The sequence below is a fragment of the Melospiza georgiana genome, chromosome 4, assembly GCF_028018845.1.
Source record: "Melospiza georgiana isolate bMelGeo1 chromosome 4, bMelGeo1.pri, whole genome shotgun sequence".
NCBI lineage: Eukaryota > Metazoa > Chordata > Aves > Passeriformes > Passerellidae > Melospiza > Melospiza georgiana.
This window is the reverse complement of record NC_080433.1, coordinates 59617580-59640606: the sequence shown is the minus strand read 5'-3', so window position 1 is coordinate 59640606 and position 23027 is coordinate 59617580. Positions and strand designations below refer to the sequence as shown.

The window sequence follows — 23027 nt, the reverse complement described above, 5'->3', positions numbered from 1 at the left end:
GAAGCATCCACCACTTATTTATGTACTGAGCACTCAGCACTTAGCCAAATTATTTTCATGTTACCACAGAACAATGAGCCCCTGTAGCTACAGGGTGAGACCACAGATATTATCAGCAAGTGCTGTAACGTTTACCATGTCTGTAGTAGGATTCCTATAACACTCAAGAAAGATTCTACCAAGTCTGTGCTGTACGTTCTTAGCAGCTTATGAGAGCCACTAGCCTAAAAGCATTCTCAAACAGAAGTGACAAAAAAGTTGCTATTTCTATAGTTCATGTACCTAAGTGCAAGAACTGCATACATGACTTATAGCCCTTTCAACACTACAGCAATCGATTGATTTACAGCATCTTTAGAACTCCATGCCTGAACTCCTCCCTCTTAGATCTGCAAGTGTCCTTGAAACACCTGGCCACTGAGTGTCTATCTACTGTTTCTTGAGATGAAATTTCCATATGCAAATAGAATTTCCATACTCACAGAAAAGTTCCCATCAGAGTGCATTTAAGTGAAGTACTTGGAAGAAGGTATCTGTAAGATGTTAGCGAAGCACCAAAATTTAAAAAGTGAATTACTTCTTTAATCTGTTTCCAAAGGACTAATCCTACTTCAGACCCCAGCTATTTTATGTTGTGTACTTGAAGATTCTAAAGATTGAGGAATGGACAGAGTACTCCACAAACACAATTCCATTTACAGTAACAATGCTTAAGAAATCCATTAATTTTGGGGGTTAATAACGTCAGAGAAGATGCATATGATCTCACCAGCTATCTCACTCTCTAAGAAAGCAAAATATCCACTACAATTCTAGACTCTTTCCTTTCCCAATACAGAAGGACAAGATTGTCTAGAATATTTTATTTTTCAATTCCAAAAGAATATTCATATGAATAATTCACATTAGTGACTGGAAAAACTAAGTAACTACAGATACGTAACTTCTTTTCTCCAGAGTAAACAACTTTTCTCTAGAGTATGTGAAAGTGTTCTGAATATCAGCATTTTGTTCAAATAAGAAGCTCTTAATTATAGTTTTAATTGATTAATTGATTTAATTGATTGAATGTACTTAACTCCATGTGTTAGAGGGAAGAAATCCTGTGTGAATAATTATATGCGACATTCAAACAAACCAGTCATTTGTTTCCACTGCACAATTTATTCAGTTTCAAATTAGAAAAAAAGTACCATGTATTTGACAATTTGCATGCATAAACTCAAAACATTTCAGCTCAAAAAATTATTGATTTCTTCCAGTCTTGTATTAAGGCGTTCAGGAGTTTACCTAGGCAGACAAATATCTGGATTCAAAAAAAAAAAACCAAAAACAAAAAGAATGAAACCAGACAGACAAGTTACAAGTCAGATTACTTCTGTTAACAAATATGACCACAGTGAGTCCTGGTAGTAGACAGCTGCATTCCTTATCTTTTCAGTGTGTATAGGTGATAGGAGTCAAAGTGATTGGGGAAGAGTTATCTTCAGCAAAAGTTTCTTCAACAGTTTCTTGATTTGGAGTGCTGAATAAGCCATTGTAATGTTATGTCTGCCAGGATAGATGAAACAAAATTAAAAACTCAACAGCCTGTTTGCAGACTGTGGAAGCAGAACAGAACACCAGCAGGTTAATACAAATACAAAATCCCCAACCAAACAAAAGCCAGAAACCCACAGGTTCTCATTCCCACATAATTGAAGTTCAGAACATCAACCTCCAGGTGGCCCTTTTCTGGTTATTTTTGTACGTTTTTAAATCATGTGCATTTTGTATTTTTGAAATACAATGACTGACATCAAGTTCTCGAAGTCACAGATAGATAAGGAACTCTTGAAAAAGCAAAGATTCAAGAAGAGCATAAAACAAACTGTAAAATCCAGACTAGAATGAAATGCTGAGTGAGAACAAAGGCAAATACACAAACAGAAGGAACGAGAAGGGTAAACATCTGACAATATATTAAGAAGCTATTTAGGTAGGTTGTAGGAGTCCAAGGTCTCTGAAAGACATGCAACATTGGACTAAAATTTGATAGCTGAAATTGGCACCCCTCCTGATGCAATCCAAGGCATTGAGCTGAAAGCTGCAGCAGTTCACAAACTGATTCATGAGCAGATTAGATTTTTTTTGCCTCAAGGCAGTAACATCTGTCAGGAAGGCAGGAAGGATGTCAGGGGGCAGCAGCAGCTCTAGCCCTCAAATTGAAATTTGTTGCCATATTTGTCTTAAGTTCAAGACAGCACTCCATGAATATCCTTGCAGACCAGCTTAGGCTCTGAGACTGCAGAAAAAGGCAACCCACTGCACTTATATCAAAGCTAATAACTATATAATTATTTTCCACAGCCTCTCAGGACACAGTAACAGCCTTACACCTACAGCTCCTGATGAGACCAGTGAGCTAGGCTGCAGTTCACACTGCAAAACCAGTATCATATCTCATTCAACTGCGCTGGCATGAGCCAAGAACACAGAGGAAGAAGACAGCTGCCAGTCCCCTCCTTAACAGACTAGTAGTTTCATCACTTTAATAAGCTAACATAACAGTCTTTCTTTATAAATTGAGCCCTTTGGTCTCCCTAGCTTCTCACCCAACCTCTTTTCTCAAGGTCTTCCTCAAAGTATGGCATATGGTGCTCCAACAATGCCCACAGTCTGAAATGCTATACGCAGTGAGCTCCCATTCTTTATTTTGCTTTTGCAAATATTCAAGAAGCTGGCTAGTCTTTCTAGGCACAGTATTACACTGGAAGATACCTGGCCAAGTCTCAGTTAGGATTTTTTCATCACTACTCCCAGAACTTCCACAAGTAAGGGATCTATACTGTTCCTGCATTAATGATCATTCTTTCATGCAAATTTTAGGATGCTTTCTGTTGCATGCTTTTCTCCTCCAGGGCATCCAGATAAACAGACTAGGATCAAAATCTATTTGCTCCATTAGTCTTTCAGAAATTAAGCTAGTTTTACTACTTTCCAGTCACAATCCCACTTTTAAGAACCTCCACTGCAGCCTTGCTAATTTGATGAGGATCAAGCACAGCATTTCAAAAACCTTGATCACATTCACTGCCCTTCAACTACTGAGATTATCCTGTGTTGTCTTCTACAGTCCTTATCTCCTGAAGTCTAATCTTCCCCGCTGTAGCACCACCTTCTGTGAATCTCCCTCACTCAGAGATAACAGCTGCACCCCAAGCTGCAGCAAACATGTGTCTGGTTTCCTTCCAACTATCATACCCAAGTCATCTACACCATTTGCAGGAGAAGCCCTCACTGCCTGACCCATCTCTGCACACAGCTGAACTCTCCCCCAGCTCACTGAAGTCCATGTGCCACGGTACAGTCTCCTCACCATCTCCACTACCTGGTTCTCTCTGTGGAGGATGGAAATTTCCCCTGTAGCTGAGAGAAAGTGGCTTTCTTCCCATTCCCACTCTCACAGTTCCTCACTCAGCTGAGCCCTACAGAGCTGCCCAGCTCTTCTATCAAGTCTGGTTTCCTCACATAGCAGCTATAAATATCTAGCCGAGCTGGATCCCATCCCATCCAGCACCACTTGTTTCAGCAGCATGCAGAGAAGGGTGGCACAGAGCTAGCACAGCCCCAGCCAATTGCTGTTGCTGCCAGCTCAGCCTGTGCTTCATCCCTTCCTCCTGCCCTGTGGAGGGAAGGGAATGGGAGAAAATGACAGAGGAAAGGGACAGGAAAGTGGAAGACAGGAGAGAGAGGAAAAGGCAAAAAGCAAAGGCAGATGGAAGACAGGGAGATAGATCTTCACTGACTACAGGATACACTCATTGCATTTCCACTTGGAAAAAGCACCCATCCCTCAGTTTCAGGAACAGCCACACGCTCATAAAACCTGCTTACCAAATAAAACCATGTGTGGAGTAAATCACCCACAGTTTTTTTAGGATCACCTAATAACTGGAAGACCTTTATACATAGCTACTGTATCTTCAAAAGTAACACAAGTTTCTTGTAAAGGAATCAATTACTCCAGGCTTTAAATACACTTTTCCATGGTCCCTGTCAAATTAACTTCTCATGGAACTAAATATTTCAACAAGGTTTTTCTTAATTAAACATAATTCTATGTTGAAACAAATACAGTGGCATACAATAATTGCAGAATACCTTTCAATGTAAATTGAGATCTACTGAGATCTTCAATAGTATAGTGGAGGTAGATGTTCAAACCTGATCTGATCCAAATTCCAAAGCATACACTGATGATACTAGAAGAAGCTTACCTATGTTATCCTTCTCTTTACAGGAAATAGAATAGCAACAGATTTCTCTGTCTTGAATAGCTGAAAGGTTTCTACAGAAACAAAAATGATAAGTACTGTTATAACCCCATAAACACTGAGAATAGAAATTTCCATTAAATTATATGTTTTCTGCTTTTTACTCAGTGGGTTCAATTCTATTCTCAGATGTTAAATTCTTAAAATATGCCCCTGCATACAGAATACCATGCATTTCTTAAACTATAAGGATTAAAAGTTTATAAAGTAATTTCACAAAAATTTGAATTTCACATTAGGTCAGTGTAATAGTGAGAAATAAAATCACAGAAATCCATAAGCTAAAAATAAGATTTTGTTATTTTTATATCTTGTTATGCAACCAAGTATTACCCATGTCTTAACATTCACCTTTCACTAAGAATTCAGAGGGTTTTTTTCCTCCAGTAAATCATAATAAAATATCAGTGCTCAAATGATCACACCATTTATCTTCAGGATGTTTACTATATGATACTTAATACATCACATCTTACTCCTACTGAAAGGATGCCTCTGTATTTAGGAAGAAACTGATTCTTAATCAACTTCTTTCTGGGAATTCTCCAACCTCCCTCAGAGCTTCTGAACACTTTCTTATTTTTTCATTCATTTATCCTCACACAAGTGACACAGACATGCACAAAAAATTTTCCTGAACAGGTGGGAACTGAACTACATGTACTATGCATCAATTTGTTACTTTCAGTAATCCCTAAGTTATGCTTTGGATATTTGGCAAAAATACCTGACTTGCTTAAATTTACCAGCACTAGATTGACATGGGTCTGTTCTAACACCATTCAGGCATTGTATTGAAAGAAGTCAAAATGACCCTTTCAGTATCCCTATCCCTATTCTTCCCTCAGTGATGGGAAAACAGGATTATCTGAAATAACTTCACACAATCAAACAACAATCAAGAGAGATTCAAATCTACTGTGGTCAGTTATCAGCCTAGATCACTACACCAGGTGCCAGCAGAGCTCAGAGTGGAATATCTGAGCATGCAAAATAGCATCTTTTATAGCCAGTTAATTGTCATAGACTACCAATAATTTTGACTTACAAATCAAACTTCACAGTGTCTCAGCTTTTCACAAAAGCCAGCTACTTACAATTTCTCAATTAACTGCTTCTCATCCAGTGCACCTGGGAGGTCTCGTTTATTTCCAAGAACTAACACCTGAAAGAAAGAATTCATATGCCTATCAAATCCAGGAGCAATTAAATTTCATTTTTTGTCTGTAACTTTTTGTTGGCATTATTCTGGATCTTGCAGCTATTTAGAATGTAAGAGAGGACATATTCAAAATGATCAATGACTGTGGGAACATCATGGAAATCCTGCTGCTAGTCAGGACCAGATGCTGGATGTATACCCTCTGAAAACTGGATCAATTTTTTTCTAGGTGTGTTAGTATCAAAAGTCTCCTCAGAAAGTGAATCTCTCCATTCTGGGTGGCATTACAATGGTATCACATTAAATGCAAAGAAATTTGGAAGCCAGCATGCATCAGGTATACCCAAGCCACCAAAGGATATTCAATTCAGAGGACCAGACTGATGTTAATCAAAAGTAGGGCCCCAGCAGCAGAGGCTGGTCCTAAAGACCCAGACAAAATTCTCTCCCCAACTTTTTTCTCCCTTGTTTCTTAACACTGATGCACTGAACAGCTCAGCCTACAAACCATCTATCACCTAAGCACCAGCCACCTCTCTGTCCAATTTGAGCATCCATGGTAGAAATCTGAAAGGCAGCCATTAGGAATTAAGTCCATGAAATGCAGAAAATTTACCCAATAGATGCTGGAACTTCAGAGTTCCTATTTAAGGCCTCAAGTATAAATGAAGGTCAGATAAATGGGTTGAGCACATTCTAAGATAAAGTAAGCAATGGAAGGTTTTTCTAGTTATGATTGCATTATTGTTTTCCAGATGTGCTACAATTCTAAGACTGTCCCATTATATCTCATGAATCTGGAACATATTAAACTCATTACTTGCAGTAATTTAGAGTCTAGATTAATAAAGCTGCTCTAAAATCTATAGTGGCAAATCATCAGCACAATAAATTGAAGGAAGTTCAATACTAATTACTACATATGAAATAAAAGTAAGTAAAAAATACTTCACTGCACCTTGGAAATTACTGTGTGGGTCAGGCTGGGCATTTGGAATGTGATATTATAACATATAAGAGGCAAGGAACTTAATTAAATACTACTGAAGATATGAGAGACCAATCATTTTAGTAAGGAAAAGTGAGAAGCAAAAGAGCATGCAAAGAGTGCAAAGGACAGGCAATGTCACTCCCCATGAGCAGCATAACTGCCTATTTCTGCAGGATTTTTTCAACAGATAATTAACATATAAAATCACAACAAAAGTAGGAAACCTTATAAAAAAGATGGTAAATCACTAAAATCACTTGAAAAACCCTCCTTTGAGAATAGTGGGAGCAAAGGAGGGAGAGAGAGAGGGAGACTGACTGCATGCTGGAGGCACCATTTTCATACAGACCAAGTCCCAGGTTTCCATGGGGTGTAGATGCTATTCCCATAACCAATGGCATGTGCACAAACACTTCCTTTCCCACAGTTTGCCATGGTGGCAACATCCACACAGGCAGCATGTTCAGATACTAATTAAACATTCAGCTCCATTAGGCCTGGAATTAGTTTCTGCCTGCTGTGGCATCTGTGCTTATCTCATGTTCCTGCTGTGGTGGCTTATCTTATGGGAAGTTCCTTCTGTGGCTTTTGACAGTGTTTTGACATACTTCAAGTGCATTCTTTAAGTCCTTACACTGTCCACTCACCCTCAGGTAACTCTGACTACTTGTAGTGGCCAAGTGTCCAAATTACTGCTCACAAAAAAGGAGCCAAGGAAGAGCCATCAAGTTGTGAGTTATTTCTTCCTCATTTGTATGTAGGACTGTTTTCTTTCTTATAATCAAGGTATGAACTCTTGTTTGGTGATGTCAACATAAAGACCAATGACAACCTGATGGATTCCTAATTCCTAAATGTAAAGATTACATTTAAATAAACAACATTAGTCTCCACCTTCATATTCTTCATTAGAATTTCAGCTGAATACACTAATCTTTGACACTTCCAACTGGAGAACAGGCACATATTTGCATTTTTTCCACACAATTTAGTTTGAAATACTAAGTCAAGAAAAAGTCAGGACAAATAAAAAAATCTCCTTTACAATCTCTGGAGGCAGAGGACACTAGCTGATGTTACTGTCTGCCAACCTGCAGAAATATGGATCTCACATGCCATAAGATAACTGCCAGAAACATACCTGGGTCACTGCTGAAACCCAGCCACCCAGGGACTGACTGGAAGTCATTACTGTCTGATAATGCCACACGTGAAAACACAATTTTTCGAAATCTGTCCTGACCTTTAGACGAGAAATTGTACTAACACAAAGCAGCACTCTTAAGTTGCTGAGTACTATGAAAAAAAACCACAATCATTTTTCTAAGAGTGCTCAATGTATCAAGGCTGCATCATACATAACCCAGTATTTTTAACAGACCAGAGAAACCAACTCAGGAGGATTTAGGCCACACTGTCAACATTCAGGTAAGAATAATAATGAAAATACTTACTGGAATTCCATGCAATTGTGGCTTATCTATCAAGCTGTGAAGCTCATTCTTTGAAGCTTCTACTTTTTCTAAGTCTGCTGCATCCACCATGTAACTACAACAAAGAATAGTTATTTATGGCATTGACCACTACCTGCAGAAATTTGTATTAAAACATTTGAAATGTGACAAACGTGTTGATATTGACAAGAGCATTAGAAAAATCCAAAGTTATATAAGCCCCGCATTTACTGATATAGGAAGATATTGATATAGGAAGATAACAGATTTAGGCTGTTAAATATAGCCTGTGGGGGAAAAATGGCTTGGAATATGCAATTACTTACATGTCTGGGTTGCTACATATGCAAAACACACTACTTTTACTGTATTGGGTGTTCTTATGTGATAGAGGTCAACAGAAAAAAAAATCAATTTTCTTTATGTGTAATATAATGTAATACCTAGTTTTACAATAATATATATTACAAAGTACATTTTCTATGGACATACAAAAGAAAACTTACACAACTGCATTGACTCCTCTGCAGTAACGCTCCCACATGCTTCGAAACCTTGGCTGTCCTCCAATGTCCCACACCTGAAAAAGGACAAACACTCCAGCCTCAAAACACTTTTTAACTACATAGCCCTAACCCAACAGAATAAATTAAGTCTTACATGCAGCATGCAGATTGCATTGCCAATTCCAAAATTTTATTAAAATGTCTTCTTGGTCCCTTCTAGCTAATGGAGGGGGACATGCACATTCACAGAGAATTTCAGGCCTGTGACATTAAAAGCTCCAAATGTTTTTTGGAGAATGTTACTCTTTCCCACTCACTAAAAGAAAAGTCTTACTCAGATACTGAAGTGAATTATTGCAAATGCACAGTCTCAAAAGCAAAAAGAGTATCATCATTGTATGAAACAGTTATGCAGGTTAATATTTAATGTGACTAGAGAGACCTGAGTTAAGAAGGTATCAGATTTTCAACAGGCTAAAGACAGATAGTAAATAAACAAAGAGTTGGTCAGAGAGCAGACTGAATCCACAAAAGGGATAATGCCCCCCACTCCAAGGAGCTCCAATACCTCCACAGTTCTCCCACTGGTTCAACAGATGTGCTTTAACAGACACATGGATTAATTAATCAGATCCAGAAAGGAAACAGTAGTATAGGTAGGCCTGAAGTGATTAAGCAATGTTTCTTGAAAAAAGCAAGCTCAAATTCTGCTTATCCACCACAAAAGCTCAAATCCCATAAATACTTACACACGCTATTAGTGCCCAGCAACCCCATGGAATTCCTAAATTTGTTAAAACATTAACACACTATTTTTCTGTACAGGAGTTACGTATTTTCCTTTACTATTTGGTATTTTTGGTGGATGACAGAATGTTGTTTCAAAACTGTTTCTCAGATCAAAGTACCAGGTAACATTTATACATCATGCAGGTCAGGGCTATACGATAATGTATCTGTTACAGCTACATCCAAAGACAGTCCTGTTACAAGTGACACACAGATTAAGACAGTGATGAACACTGAAAAATAAAAGTAATGGATCTGTTCCTCTGCCAAGGACAAAGAGAATTATTTCTTATTTTAAGTAGATTTAGCTGTCAAAACAATATACACTGTATACCAGATCTAGGAGACATATATATTACAGAAGCAACTGAATTTGGAAGTAATATATACAGAAACAAATTTTTTAAAGAGTTGTCCTCACATTTACACTATAAATCTAAATTAAGCCTTCAGTGGCAACAAAACTTTTCACAAAAGAGCAAGGCTTCACAGATCCATGGGGTAAGGCCTTTTTCAATGAATGTCCACTATTTTTTCACAGCCTGTAAATAATTTTTATGTATCAATTTCTATATAATTTCAATATCTTATATTCATATTTTAGAAAGAAGTACTTCCAATTCACCAGTAAAAATCATTCCCTGATTGATATCTTAACAGTCCTTCTAACATAAAATTATTGTATCACCTAAATGTAGAGTGCTTTTGGATTCCCTGAATAAGATCAAAAAATTTTACACATGAAAGAGCTTCTGACCACGAAGTGGGTATCAATTAATATCTGTACTGACATTTGAAGCACTGTATCAAAGGTCTTAGTAAAATAAACCTTTATACTTTAAAAGCTTGAATGTAATGAGTATTCAGCATTATGGTTAGGTGACAAAACTTACACCAACACTAATTACTCCAATAATTCATCAAGACCTTGAAACAATCCAAAGCCATCTGGTGCACATCTGCGTGTCTTGAAAAAGAAACTAAATTATTTTCTTGGTAGACCAGAGGAAAAAGAAAAGGGAAAGATGATAGGGCAGGCTAGTAGTCCGAATAGATTTTTGGAATTCTGATAGCCATGAAAATCTACAAGATGATGCAGCATGGACTAATCACAAAATAAATAATACAAGATAAAAAATCCTGGGTTTGTCCTTGCTTGATATATATCTTGCAGTATTAAATTGCACTGCAGAACAAGATTACTCTCATTAGGAGAAAAAGTCACCTTGAAACAATGGAAAGATAAGTCATTTCCAGTCAGTTTCCCTAATCAGGCTTACAGCTATTCATTAAAGTACAACATGAAGGACACATATAGACTAGGTGTTATTAACAGAGCTTTAGAACCAAATTTACATCAACATAGCAATAAGTACGTGATACATGAAAAAAAATAAATGCATTAAATTAAAAAAAATATTACTTCTTTCCCTTTGAAATCAAAAATTTTTAACAGTAACTGTCTAATACTCTTTATTATATTGAATAGCCAATGAAAGAGTTAACTACTTAATTCAAAACACAAATTGCTGCACCAACCATTCTCATAGTACACGACTGAACAGACAGAACTGTGAGAATACAAGAGGTACCCAGGAAGGAAAGGGGAGAGGTCTTAGTGTTAAAGAAGTTTTCTTACATGAGCCTTACATGTTTTGTATACCAACGATTTTTGCATCCCAGCATTTAATACACAGGTAAAAAGTATGTTCTGGGTATGAATAGGCAAGAGACTAAACTTGAACGTACAGCTAGCTAGAAAAAGGAGTTTACTTTGGTTGTTTTTTAAAAGAGGCTGGTCTTCAAATCTTCCCATGGCTTTTACTGGCCCCTCAGGAATAAAAGTTTCTTAATATTTAAAGATAATTTTACCCCAATTGATAAAATTGTGATTTTAAGAATCAGCAAAGATTACAGTATGACCAAATTGAGAGAAAGTTTCTTTTGATACACAGTACCATTGCCTCACAGGAGATTAAAATCTCAAGGATTTGTTGCTCAGGCTCAAACTCAAAGGCACATATCTTGTTGGTAATGCATTTTAATCTGTTTTATTCATTTCTATCTACTTCTGTAGTGTAGTAATTCTTATTTGTACTTGCAGGTCTACAGTGTTGTTATTTAGTGCAATGTTTTAATCTGTAAACTAGATCACCAGGATGGAACCACTGTTTACCATGTACTGACCTGAGATACATTGAATTCTTCTGAAAGAGGAAACTTTGGATTTATCTCTTTCCAATTTTTCAGGAGGATCTAAGGCTCCATCTTAAGACTCTAGCTATTAGCTGTGTTTTAGGAGCAGATCCTTTTCTTTTGCACAGAGCTCTATCATGGCAGTTGAGCAAAAATGCACATGAATAAGTTCAAAGATTTTTGAAAGCTTTCAGTTACAGGAAGGTTCATTAACACTCTAGCTGTGTTTCTTCAAATTAGCTCATATTGTGGGAAGGCTTGATGGTTCATGAGAAAGTTGCAGGAAAAGCATTTTCGAGATGTCATGTTACATGGCTTTTTTCAGATATGCTGGGTAGGAGATTTCTTGTGGACAGAGATTACAATGACAAATTTCCATCTTGATGTCAGCGTGTGGGCTCAGTACCTACAATCTCACAGTAGTCAGCAAAGTCTAGACAGCATTTCAGCTGATCAGATACAACATCTTGTTTAGGATGACAGAATTATGCTCTAGGCTTGACAGCACTGATGCCAGCTCCTCTGACTATTACTAAAAGAGCTTAAGCCTCACTGCAGACATATAGCTGTTTACATGCAGACATCTCAACCTGCAAGATGAATCCAACACTGCAAATATTTGAACTTGGAAATGTATCTTTCCTCTTGGAAGTATGCAGAAAGTGCCAGCCATAAAACCTAACCCAAACAAACAGGTGAGGAATTTGTTAAGCAGAGAGGAGTATTTGGAGAGAATAAGGCAGCACCAGTAACATCCACCACCACAATGTGCACAGAGAAGCCTAAGATGTGACCAATGAGCTCACACACACACAGCAGTCATTGCACTCAGAGCCAGCTTAGCGTGTAACAGGGAGCAACTGCAAAGCATGGGACAACTTCAATCACCTAAAATTTAGGCATTTAATCCAGGTGACCAAAATTTCTCTTTGGCTACTGAAGTGCTCAAAGGGCACCAACAGCAGGAAATTTTTCTGTTTGTTTCACCCACCTTAGCTACCTGGTGAAGCACCCACTGCTCCCCAGCAAGTTCAGACAACTGGCTCAGGCTGGGTTACTTACCACCTGTCCAAACTCATGAAGGACAAATCCTAAACCATCACCTATTCTAGACTGGAATCTTCAACCAAAAATATCCTTTTTTTTTTGTCTAATAAACAGAAGAATAAAAAACCTAATAACCTTAATTTTTTCATAAATTGCCCTGTATATACAAACCTACACAGCCTGACCTGTAGTACCTACCAGCCATGCAACTTAATATGGAAGTTAGAATATCTTACAACTTTAGAATACTTACTAATTATTATCCTATATAATGGAAATGCCTTCATAGTTGCCCTTAAGAGTCAAAAAAAATGTGCGATGTGGTTACATTTTCTGCAGGCAGTATTTCTCAGAACAATATGTTCTTTGAAATCAGTCTTGGCCCTTTAAAGAACTCCGTTCTCCCTCCTCCCTGGTGATAAAGTCCAGCTTTTAAACACATCATTTAGGCATTTTAATCAGGTCAAATAAAAGAAAAAAACTATATGCACGTTTCAATGTTCATAATTTAATATTTCCACCGAAGAATTGAAAATAGAATTGCAAGAAAAAATGTTCACAAAGTATCTTCAACTCTTGACAACAAGCATTGAGAAATTTTAATGGGAGAGAGTATTTTTAAGTGATCAGGGGCTATTTGCCATTTTATAAGACACAAAACACAACGCTAGAAGGATCAACAGGACACAAAAGCAAAGTCCTTGTACTTCCATAACTTCCTAAGGGTCTTACCAGTCTATTTCTCTTGCCTGTCAAGGTCCTTCTGGATGGCAGCAGAACCCTCTGCTGCACCAGCCACTCCTCCCAGCTCTGTACTACCAGCAAACTTGTGGAAGGTGCACCCTGTCCCACCGCCCAGGTCACTAATGAACACACTGAACAACCCCTGGGATTTAGCACCAGTAACTGGGCTTCCTGCTGTGGATCACAGCCCTTCTGAACCACCAGTACAGCTCTTCCTTGCAGACAACTATCGTTAAACACTGGGACATCCAGCAAAAATTCTTTTTTTACAGAAATAACTGCCTTGACTTGAAATCAGGCCAGACACAGCACAGCTTCCTCAGAGTGATCCAAGTCATACAGAATAGCCAGTATGTGCTGAAACACTGCTGGAGCTACACTCAGAGTACACACATAAGCTTGTATTTGAAATGACAATATGACAGGTAAGAAATCCTAACTAGCAGGAGGAAGCATTACAAAGCAGGAGGATTCTGCTTCTACGAGGATGCAAAGAGACCTGAAAACACTACTGTCCAGAGCAGGAGAGCTGCAACAAAGGAAGCTGGCAGAGGAATGCACAGAGCTGGTGTCCTTCTCCTGCCTCCCTGCCTCATGGGAGCAAAGTGCAGCAGCAGAAGCGCAGCCGGGCTCTCCCGCAGCCGGGCTGTGCAGGGTGCGGCGGAGGGACACCGGCACCTAGCGGCGACAGCCGGGGTGACCACAGCCCAGCCCGCCAGCTCCGGGGCCCTGAGCACCTGCTCTCCACTCCCTCCGGATCACTATGGCCACCAAGGGCAGAATCTGCCTGGCCGTGCCATTTTAAGAAAAACCAATGCAAGAGCAAGAGAAATGAATCTGTGGCATTATCTGTGCATACACGTCTGTGGTGCTCTATTTCCTTTTAACTGAGACTGTTCTAAACCATCACTGCAATAACCAAAGGTCGCTTGGCTGGAGATTCCCAATCACTTTAAACAGGAGTTCACAATTCAAGTCTTCTGAGGTTCTTAAAACTTGGCTTGCTAAAGTAAATTTTTTAATTGCTTTCTGGCTTGTTGAACAGTAAATCTCACCTAAGCAAAAGGACTGCTAATACCAAGCAGATCCAGAAAAATCATCAAAATCAAATCACTCACCAACAGCAAAACTTGTTTGGAATTAAAATCTCAAAGCAATTCAGTCAGATATTTTTCTCAGGGAAAAAAAATATATAGCCATCAGTTTTGTAATGAACTTCAATAGAACAGTTCTAGCAGATCCCTACATTGTAGTACATAAAATGCTTTGATGCTAGAAATCATTCTGTACTTCAGTACCTCAACCACAACCTCAAAATATAAAGCTCCCTGCTTAGATTTCAAACAACATGTGATAAAATCCTTCCTTTATTGCCTTCTCTTCTTGGAAGTAACAGGTGACAGCTTATTAAACATATTGGTAAGTCAAAATTTGACAATTCATGGTTAAAGCTGACAGCCTTACATTTCTAAACAGGTTTAGCCTCAATTCAAGAACATCTGAAACTGGCATTTTCCTATGAAATGTTTTGGCTCAAGTAAATAATCAGCATTTTTCTTTTAGCATGGTTCAGATAAATACTCATACACACACACACGCCAGTGACCATACTTTTACATATTTAGATTAGATACTAAAAATAAGAGTAAATCTACCAGCTTTTGGAAATGACTGCCAAAATTAGAAGACAGAAAAGAAGACCATGGGTTTCAGTTTTTTCTGCCTTATGGAATTGTGTGGAATCTGCAGATGGAACTGAAGTAAAGAAACCAGGCAGTGACACTGCCCTAGCATAGTACTCCCTTCTTAGTGGCCTACCCCAAGGTAGAGCAAATAACAGATAAAGGATTAGTATCACCTAATTGCTGGGTTTGCAACTTACTTTTCCAAAAGTGATCAATCTTAATACTTCTAGAATGCCAATTTTTCACTTGATGACTTTTTGACCTAGCTGACTTGTCAGCCTGAACTTTATAGTAAGTTTAATTGATTCTGTTTTGCAGTGTCCCATGAAACCTTCAAAAAAGGTCAGACACAATGTCAAGTCTTTGCTTAGCAAAAACATCATTCCTGTCATGTTTAAAGAACTTCATGGGTTTAGTAAAATAATAATTTATCCATTAATTTTAATAGCTGACAGTTGAATATCATAGTATTTCTATGAGAAGGGTTACCTGTTTTGTTGGGATAAAAAGGCTAAAGAAAATTTTACTGTGAATTCTTGTTACTGGGCTGCATAGTGCATAAAAGGATTCTAGCAAGAGGCACTGCCTCATCATTCTTGAGTCATCAACTTATCAAAAGATTATGTCATTTTTCTCTAAGTAAAATAATTTGGGAAACCTTATCTAGCAATAACCTGTAAGAGTCTGACCTAGATACAGGAATAGTGACATACAAGTAGTTTATCCTGACAGACTCTAAAAGAAATAAGCATCTATGCCTAAGAGTTATATTCCCTACACCTCTTTCTTGCACTGAATGCTGTTGTAGCAGAGACACTGTGAGAATGAGTCAAGATATTGTCCTAGGCAGACTGGCTTCCAAATTAAATATGGTTTTTGAAATTATTAAACATATTAATTATGTTAGCATTATCTCCTTATTCTTAAAAATTCTATTATAGCAACTACATATAAAATTACTTTTGAGATCAAAGAGTAAAACAAGGCACAGTTCCACAGAAACTCACCCACACCCTCTCTGCACAGCTTAATCTTGCAACATCATTTGCTCAGACAACTCTGGTATAAACTATTAGTCAGTTCCTTCTTGAACTATCCTGCCTCACAAAATACTTTATCTTGATAACTGCTTACTAGTACAAGATTTTTGCCTAGTTTAATGAACCATCCACAACTTTTCTGTTTTCTTCTACATCTGACAATTCTGCAGCAGCATTGGTACACTCCTCCACCTATGCTTTATGTTTTCTCTCTATCAATCATGGCCTCATTGCTTCTGTGCAAAAGAAAAAAAACACAGGAAATTCCTATTCCTGTGGATTATTTATCAACTATGTCTGAATGCAGTAACTTTTTTATTGACTGTGGCACCTCTGGAATTTGATCAGTAGTTAAGGACTCATGCCAGACCAGAGGAACTGAGGGTGAAAAGAACTTACATATTATGGAAAAGGAGGGAAAAATCAAGGTAAAGACAAAAATCCAGACTCCCTTAATCTAATTTTAGCTAGAAGTTGTGAATTTCATTAAGACTAATCAAACAACAGGCAGCACCTTAATGCTACTGGAGTGATTTATCTTTATTTTGATGCCTATGTGTCTCTATAGCTGTCAGAGACGGTTCTCTGATAAATGATTTCAGTTAGATGTCCTACTTCAGCATAGCTAGCATGTGAGCTAAACCACACTCTCCACTGAGATACCTAAGGGTCAAGGCACTCCAGATTCCACTTACAGCTGGGAGCAGGGGGGAAGGGGAAGAGAGAAGATAGATACACCCTCAGGAGTCAACTCAGTTACCTCACTATCTCCACATTTTATGACCTTCCTGAATCAAAAAAGTGCAACAAAGCTTCTGCCAGGCATGGAATACAATGAAATCACACAGATTAATATAACAGAGAAATAGATTACTATTGCTTTAAATAAAGTTAGTCTGGAGCTAGAAAAATAGATAAGGGACCCTATAACCTTAAAAGAAATTTCCTGTCTTTCATATTTCCAGTTAAAATTACTCTATTATTTATTCACTCTGTATCAATTCAAACATGCACACCTACCTTTATGGTAACATTGCCTTTTGTTATTTTTCTCATATTGAAGCCTACTGTAGGAATCATATCTTCTGTGAACTGCCCCGACTGGAATATAAAACCAAAATTATATTTATTATTAAACAGTTGATACGTACAAGAAAGATTCTCATTTGCAATCTAAAAAATGTTATTTTACAATATTGTAGATTATCACATTCATTTTAAGCAAGAGCACTGGCCAGCACTTCAATTACTGCATTGTCACATCATGGAAGACTGTTCATTTCAGTCCCTTTAAATGATCTTTTATTCTCTTCAGCAAGAAAGATCACCCCAGAAACCACGAGACTTCAGCTAATTCTTTATCTGATCCTTTGGCAGCACAGCCAAAATATAGAACTGTAGGATGATTTCAGTTGAAAGAAACCTTCAAAGGTCACCTAGTCCATCACCCAATATGATAAAATATTATACAACTGGCCACACCATGATTTTTCCTGTAGTTTCTCACGACTGTTACCAGTAGTTTAACTCCAAATATAAAAACAGTGAAGAAATACCCACGCAGAGAGCACTATGTGCAGACTTGTTCCCTCTGCATAGGTGACAGCAGAGGAATCCTGCTGCAGAGCTAAGAGAATGCCATTAATATAGAAAAGTACAAGGTGCTAATCAGTGTACCATAAACCCCAAACATAAACCCTCAGCACAAAAATGCTGCCTCCTCACCCACTTGGGAGAAATATTCCCACAACAGAGACACTTCTCATCAAACCAATGGGAATCTTACAGACTTCTACACACTACAAAAGACACCTTTGGAGGATTAAGATGGAACTCAGATCTGAGTAGGAAGCTCATCACTCATTCTTCCTTTTGAAAATGAATCATTAACAAGCTATTGTGTCTCCTGGACAGGATACAGTAACAGGCAATACCTTACGGATGTCCATACAGAGACCCAGGTGCTCTCTGAACCTGGTTTTCCAATCATCCAGAAGGAAAGCAGCACCTTCTGGGCCTGCCACTGCCCTCCCACATCTATCAGCCCATATTTACCTATCAACCCTGGTGCCCTGGGTTGTCAGTTGTTTTTGGTTTTGTTTTTTTTCTGTAGGAATATAGGGGTATATGGACAAGGCAGGATGCAGTCGTGTTCCACCAGTTGCCTCTCATCTGAGAAATGGAGGATCAGAGCTTGAAGGTGCACTGGAACAGGAATGTGTCTCTCAGTCTACCCCTCCAGGGCTATTCCTGGGATCTGTACAATTTCTGAAACTTTTCTCTTTCCTGTTTGTGGAGTGAGAATACACTCTGCCTCCAGTTTGCATTTACAATTAAAGGTTAACAATTTTTTTAATCTGGGGCTTTAAAAGTTGTATAACTCTTGACAGTTACATGATTGTCTCACAAGATTTTAGAATTAGATCCTTCAGGAAAGAAACAACTTCTACTTGTTTGTTCAACCTTACTTATGGGAATCTTCTTGCTAAATTCTCTACTATACATCTTCATCATCCTTTGTCTTTTTCTTCCCTGCATCAGTAACTTGTCAACAGCAGTAGGCAAAAAAAAAGTGAAAATAAAAGCCCATGCAGTTTTATACAGATACACATACCCAGCACTGACAGAAGTTTTTAGATGGATGCAGTATGACAAAGCCAACCAGTAAACCCTCTTGTGTACCAGGTACTGGTCTGCCCAGGAAAATGGTGGAGTCACCATCCCTGGAAGCAGTCAAGAATGGACTGGATGTGGCACTTTGTGCTATGGCTTAGTTGACAGGGTGGTGTTTGGTCAAATGTTGGACTTGATGATGTTTTGAGTTCTTTTCCAATCTTAATGATTCATAATTATATGATTTTTAAAAAATATGTAGCACCTGTATTTGTGGAGGACTGATGTATAAACACATATGAACACATAAACACTGAAAATGTAGCATCATTACTCAAGGACAGGAATGCCTGGAAAACCTGAGTTAACTCAGGAGGCTGTAGGAAGTCAGAATTCTACTTTAGTCAGCAAATTATACATCACATGTAATACACTAAACTGGAAGACAAAAAATAAATAGAAAAAAACAAACCACCGTAACTCCTCCAGTATTGGGGATAGAATGTAAAGAATTAACATGCTCTGGATTGGTCTTCAGTCTTTTGCTCTAAAAATTCCCCATTCTGGTTGAATGGAATCAGATACAAAGAAAGTATTATGTCTACAGTTTTTCATTTTCCCACACAGTGAAGAAAAGAAAGGAACAGGTTCAATTATTTGCTCATGTTAGTCCAAGAGCTATTTACTCTGTTGTAATGACTTGACCACCACAAAGTCTGTACTACTGTGCTTGCTAAGGAAGGTTACGTGACCTAAAATTGCCTATTTTTGTGAATATGAAGTGCAAAAAAATTTATTGGCATATTTCAATAAAAAACAGATTACCTCCTGACACAAATGAAAAATCACTGATGCTACAATGTAATGTCCTCTGAAAGTTTCTGAATATTGAACTGATAAGGAACAGTGTCATTACCCCCTACCATATCAATAACCATGGACCAGATTCTACTCCATTACATCAATGCACATCCACAGTACAAGGCAGTGACTTTATCCAAGGTTTCCATTGGTAACTAAGGACTAAATATGGCTCTAACTTTGAAGAGTAGAGACTGACTCAAAGGGTGTATATTCAGTCTTAGCATGACAGGATCTCTGAGTGCTCTTGCAAAGTGAAACAAATTGTAATTTCCAATGTTTTTTCTCGACCCACTGCAACAGCTATTGTCATTGTCACACTAGATATGTATTCAGAAACATACTAGAGTTCCAAATCTGTTTGCCCTTCACATATCAACGGTATTCAACAGAAAATTATTATTAATATTCTAATATGAATATTATTTTATTGTTATTAAATATACAGTTATTATGTATAATATTAGTTAGCCTTGTCCTAATATTTTTTTTTCAAAAATCTCCAACTACTTTTCTTTGATGATTATCATGGCACTTCATCTCCAGACTGGAAGATCCAAAATCTATAAAACCTGCAATGTGTAACCCTCCCTAATTAGTCACAAGACACGAATGCCTTGTAGAACACTCTTAAGAAATAACATTTGCAGGGAAAATCAGATCTGCAGCAACAGGAGTGCTCTGGTGTTGAAGACAACATCCCAAACACCATGGGATTCCATTGGTGCAGGGAGTGGACAAACAGTTACACAGAAATTCTGCCACCACACACTACTGAGGTCTCTGAGCTGCTGTGCTCTTCTCTGCTCTGTTCATGAAAACAACCCAAGAAGCAATGTAATTTGTCATGCCTTTTCCCCTTTCCTCAGCAAGGCCCTCCCTTGGGAAATGAACACTTCCAATGGGCACAAAATGCACCATGGCCTACCTCAGCAAGATTACCTGAGTGCCTGACAAACCAACTAAAATACCAGCTACAGGTGTATTCCATTGATTGCTGATGTCACCCAAAGCACACTTTCACGGGACACCTGCCATTCCTTTTTCTCTCCACTTCTTCATTCACACTAATGCATACTGTCTTATTTTTCCCTTATTCCATAATCATATACAAAAGCAAGTACCAAATATCATACTCAGGTTTTCATTGCCTCGATCTCTCTGACTTTAACCCATATGTCTCCCAGTTCAGTTTTTAGCTTTTCACAATAAGGACTGAAGAACATCTAGAAATTTTCATCTTCTAGCAGCTGAAGCTGCGATACACCTAATAAGAGATACCACCTTGCAGAAAAGCTTCAGTAAGCTTCATGATTAATAGTAAACAAATATAACATATTTTTAAATATATATATATATTTATTTATTTATTTCCATCCTCTGATGGAAAGCAAATCTGGACTCAAATGCAGTTTGGAGGGCACAGCAAACGAAGAGGAGAAATGTATTTCAGCATGGTAAAAGAGAAAATGTCATGGTAGGTGTCAGCACTAGTGAGGCTGCAAGGCCATCACCACAGGGGGAACAGAATGCTGGAATCAGGCTTGAATGCTGGGGAAGAGCTATGGAGGATTTGTGGGAGGCATCAGCATTGCTGCAACTGCTGGGAGGAGAGAATTCAGTAACGGAAAAGTCGCGGCCTTGAGGGATGCACAGCGCATTATTCTGGGATACACTGGATATGGAAAGCCAACGTGAACCACGGCAAGAGCCCATGCCCACGAATCTGCTCCGAGATGGGCACACTTTGTAGCCAGACCCAGAAGACATCTTCCTCCTCCCTCTGAAAACACTTTCACACACACCTTAGCATCCTGCTGTGAAATTCTCGAGGTGGCAACGACGCAAAAGCTGCCTCATGCTCTCTCCCGCCCGGCCCCCCTTCCTTCCTCCCTCCCTCCGCATCCCACCGCATCGCCGCGGGCCCTCACAGCAGGCGGTGGCACCACCGCAGCAGCAGCAAAGCCCGCACTTGTTGCCGAGGGAAGGCCGCGGGGCGGCGGCCCCGGGCGGGCGGGCGGCCCCTCCAGCCCCGCCGGGCGGCCGCGCCCGCCCCTGCCCCGCCGGTGGGCACCGCTCCGCACCGCACCGCCCTGCCCCGGGCCGGGGGCCGCGTACCGCCAGCACGGTGAGCAGCGTGGTCTTGCCCGAGTACTGCAGCCCCACCAGCGTGAGCTCCATCTCCTCCTTCCAGAACAGCGAGCGCAGCCACTCCAGCAGCCGCGCCACCAGCGACAGCATCCCGCCCAGCGCCCCCGACCTGCGGCAGGCGCCCAGCCCCAGCGGCACCGCTTCGCTGCTGGGCATGGCAGCGCCGGAGGAGCCGAGGCGAGCTGAGGCGAGGCGAGGCGGCGGCGAGGCTCGGGCCGGGCTGGGGCGGCGGCGGCAGCGGCGGCGGCGGCGGGGCTGCGCCGGGAGCCGAGCGCCAGGCAGGGCCTCACGTGACGGCGCCGCCGCCCTTCTCCCGCCGCCACCCGCTGCAGACAGGGGAGGGGCCGGGCCGGGCCCAGCCGAGCCGAGCCGAGCCGAGCCGAGCCGGGCCGGGCCGAGCCGAGCCGAGCCGGGCGGGGAGCGGCGGCAGCGCCCTTCGAGCGGCTGGGGCTGGCCGGGGTCGGGCAGCCCTGAGCGCCCAGCGAGGGGATGCAGCTGCGGGGCGGGTTGGGACACCGCGGGTATCCTGTGCGGGAACAGCTGGTCCCTGGGGTGGTGTGGAAGGATGGCACGGCCCGGCACAGTCCTGCTGCCATGGGCGGGCTTTACAGCATCCCCCACCCAGCGAAGGGGGGCCGAGGCCTTACGAAAGTTGGTGGGCTTGGGCTGCGTGACAGCATCGCTTTTGTAGGTCCATCACGTCTGGTGGTGGCAGTTCTCGCACCCTTAGTCTGGTACCTCCACTGTTCCCAGAAAACTCTGCCTGAATTCTTCATTGTGGAGTGACAGGCTTTCAGATCCAGGACCTACTATGGTTTAATTTGGTTTTTCCTGTGATAATTTTTGGAAAAACCTTCATAGTACGATCCTTGGCTCAAGAGATGCTTGTGATGTTTGGTTTTGTATAGTGATCAATGATGAGAACATGCCACTTTACCAAGAATCTGCCTGCACCGAATAAGTGACGTTCAGTATAGTCTTGCCATAGAGCATTAGAGAAAGGCTTGTTTTTCCCATACCCACAGGGCTAACACTTCTGCATCCATCTGCCAGTCTCAGAACGTGGAACTGAAATGTGGTGCTCTGGAAAGGTCACAGTGCTGGTGGTATAGGGTGATGAAGGACATTCATACAGCTATAAAGGCGCATACACCTTTACTGTGGATACCTTTTCTATTGAAACATGGCACAATCATCAAAGCATTTTGAAATTTGGTTTTCTTGGTCTTTTTAGAGACATAATTCAGCAATCTGGAGGATGCAGTTGGTGACAAAACTTCACTGATTATATCAATTGGACCTCAAAAGCATGAAGCTCCCAAGAGCAGTTGGTTTTGGGCTAGCTGTAGAGGTGAAAAACTGCATGGTTTTTCATGCCTTGGTTTTAGATACAGTCAAAACTGCTAGTAGTGTAATTCTTAAAGTACTGAGTTATTACTCTTGTAAATTTAATTGCACATTTCCAAAATTAA

The 23027-nt window shown here is 40.0% G+C and overlaps 1 protein-coding gene across 1 annotated transcript; it reads right to left on the bottom strand.

The window, feature by feature from the left end:
• Nucleotides 1-1144: 1144 nt before the first annotated feature.
• Nucleotides 1145-21775, bottom strand: LOC131082915 (ADP-ribosylation factor-like protein 8B). Its single transcript, XM_058023134.1, has 7 exons — nucleotides 21523-21775; nucleotides 16951-17031; nucleotides 8430-8503; nucleotides 7924-8017; nucleotides 5414-5481; nucleotides 4260-4330; nucleotides 1145-1551 (listed from the first exon to the last, which is right to left on the bottom strand). The coding sequence occupies exons 1-7, from the start codon at nucleotides 21709-21711 to the stop codon at nucleotides 1502-1504; spliced, it is 627 nt and encodes a 208-aa protein (XP_057879117.1). The 5' UTR covers nucleotides 21712-21775; the 3' UTR covers nucleotides 1145-1501.
• Nucleotides 21776-23027: the final 1252 nt, after the last annotated feature.

Bases quoted from the DNA above. Each gene is read 5' to 3' on its own strand.
- LOC131082915 (XM_058023134.1), bottom strand. From the start codon at position 21,711: ATGCCCAGCAGCGAAGCGGTGCCGCTGGGGCTGGGCGCCTGCCGCAGG. The intron at 5,482-7,923 runs GTAAGTATTTTC...TCTTTCTTTCAG, and splicing joins CACAATTGCATGGAATTCCA to GTGTTAGTTCTTGGAAATAA. The intron at 1,552-4,259 runs GTAAGCTTCTTC...CTATCCTGGCAG, and splicing joins TAAAGAGAAGGATAACATAG to ACATAACATTACAATGGCTT.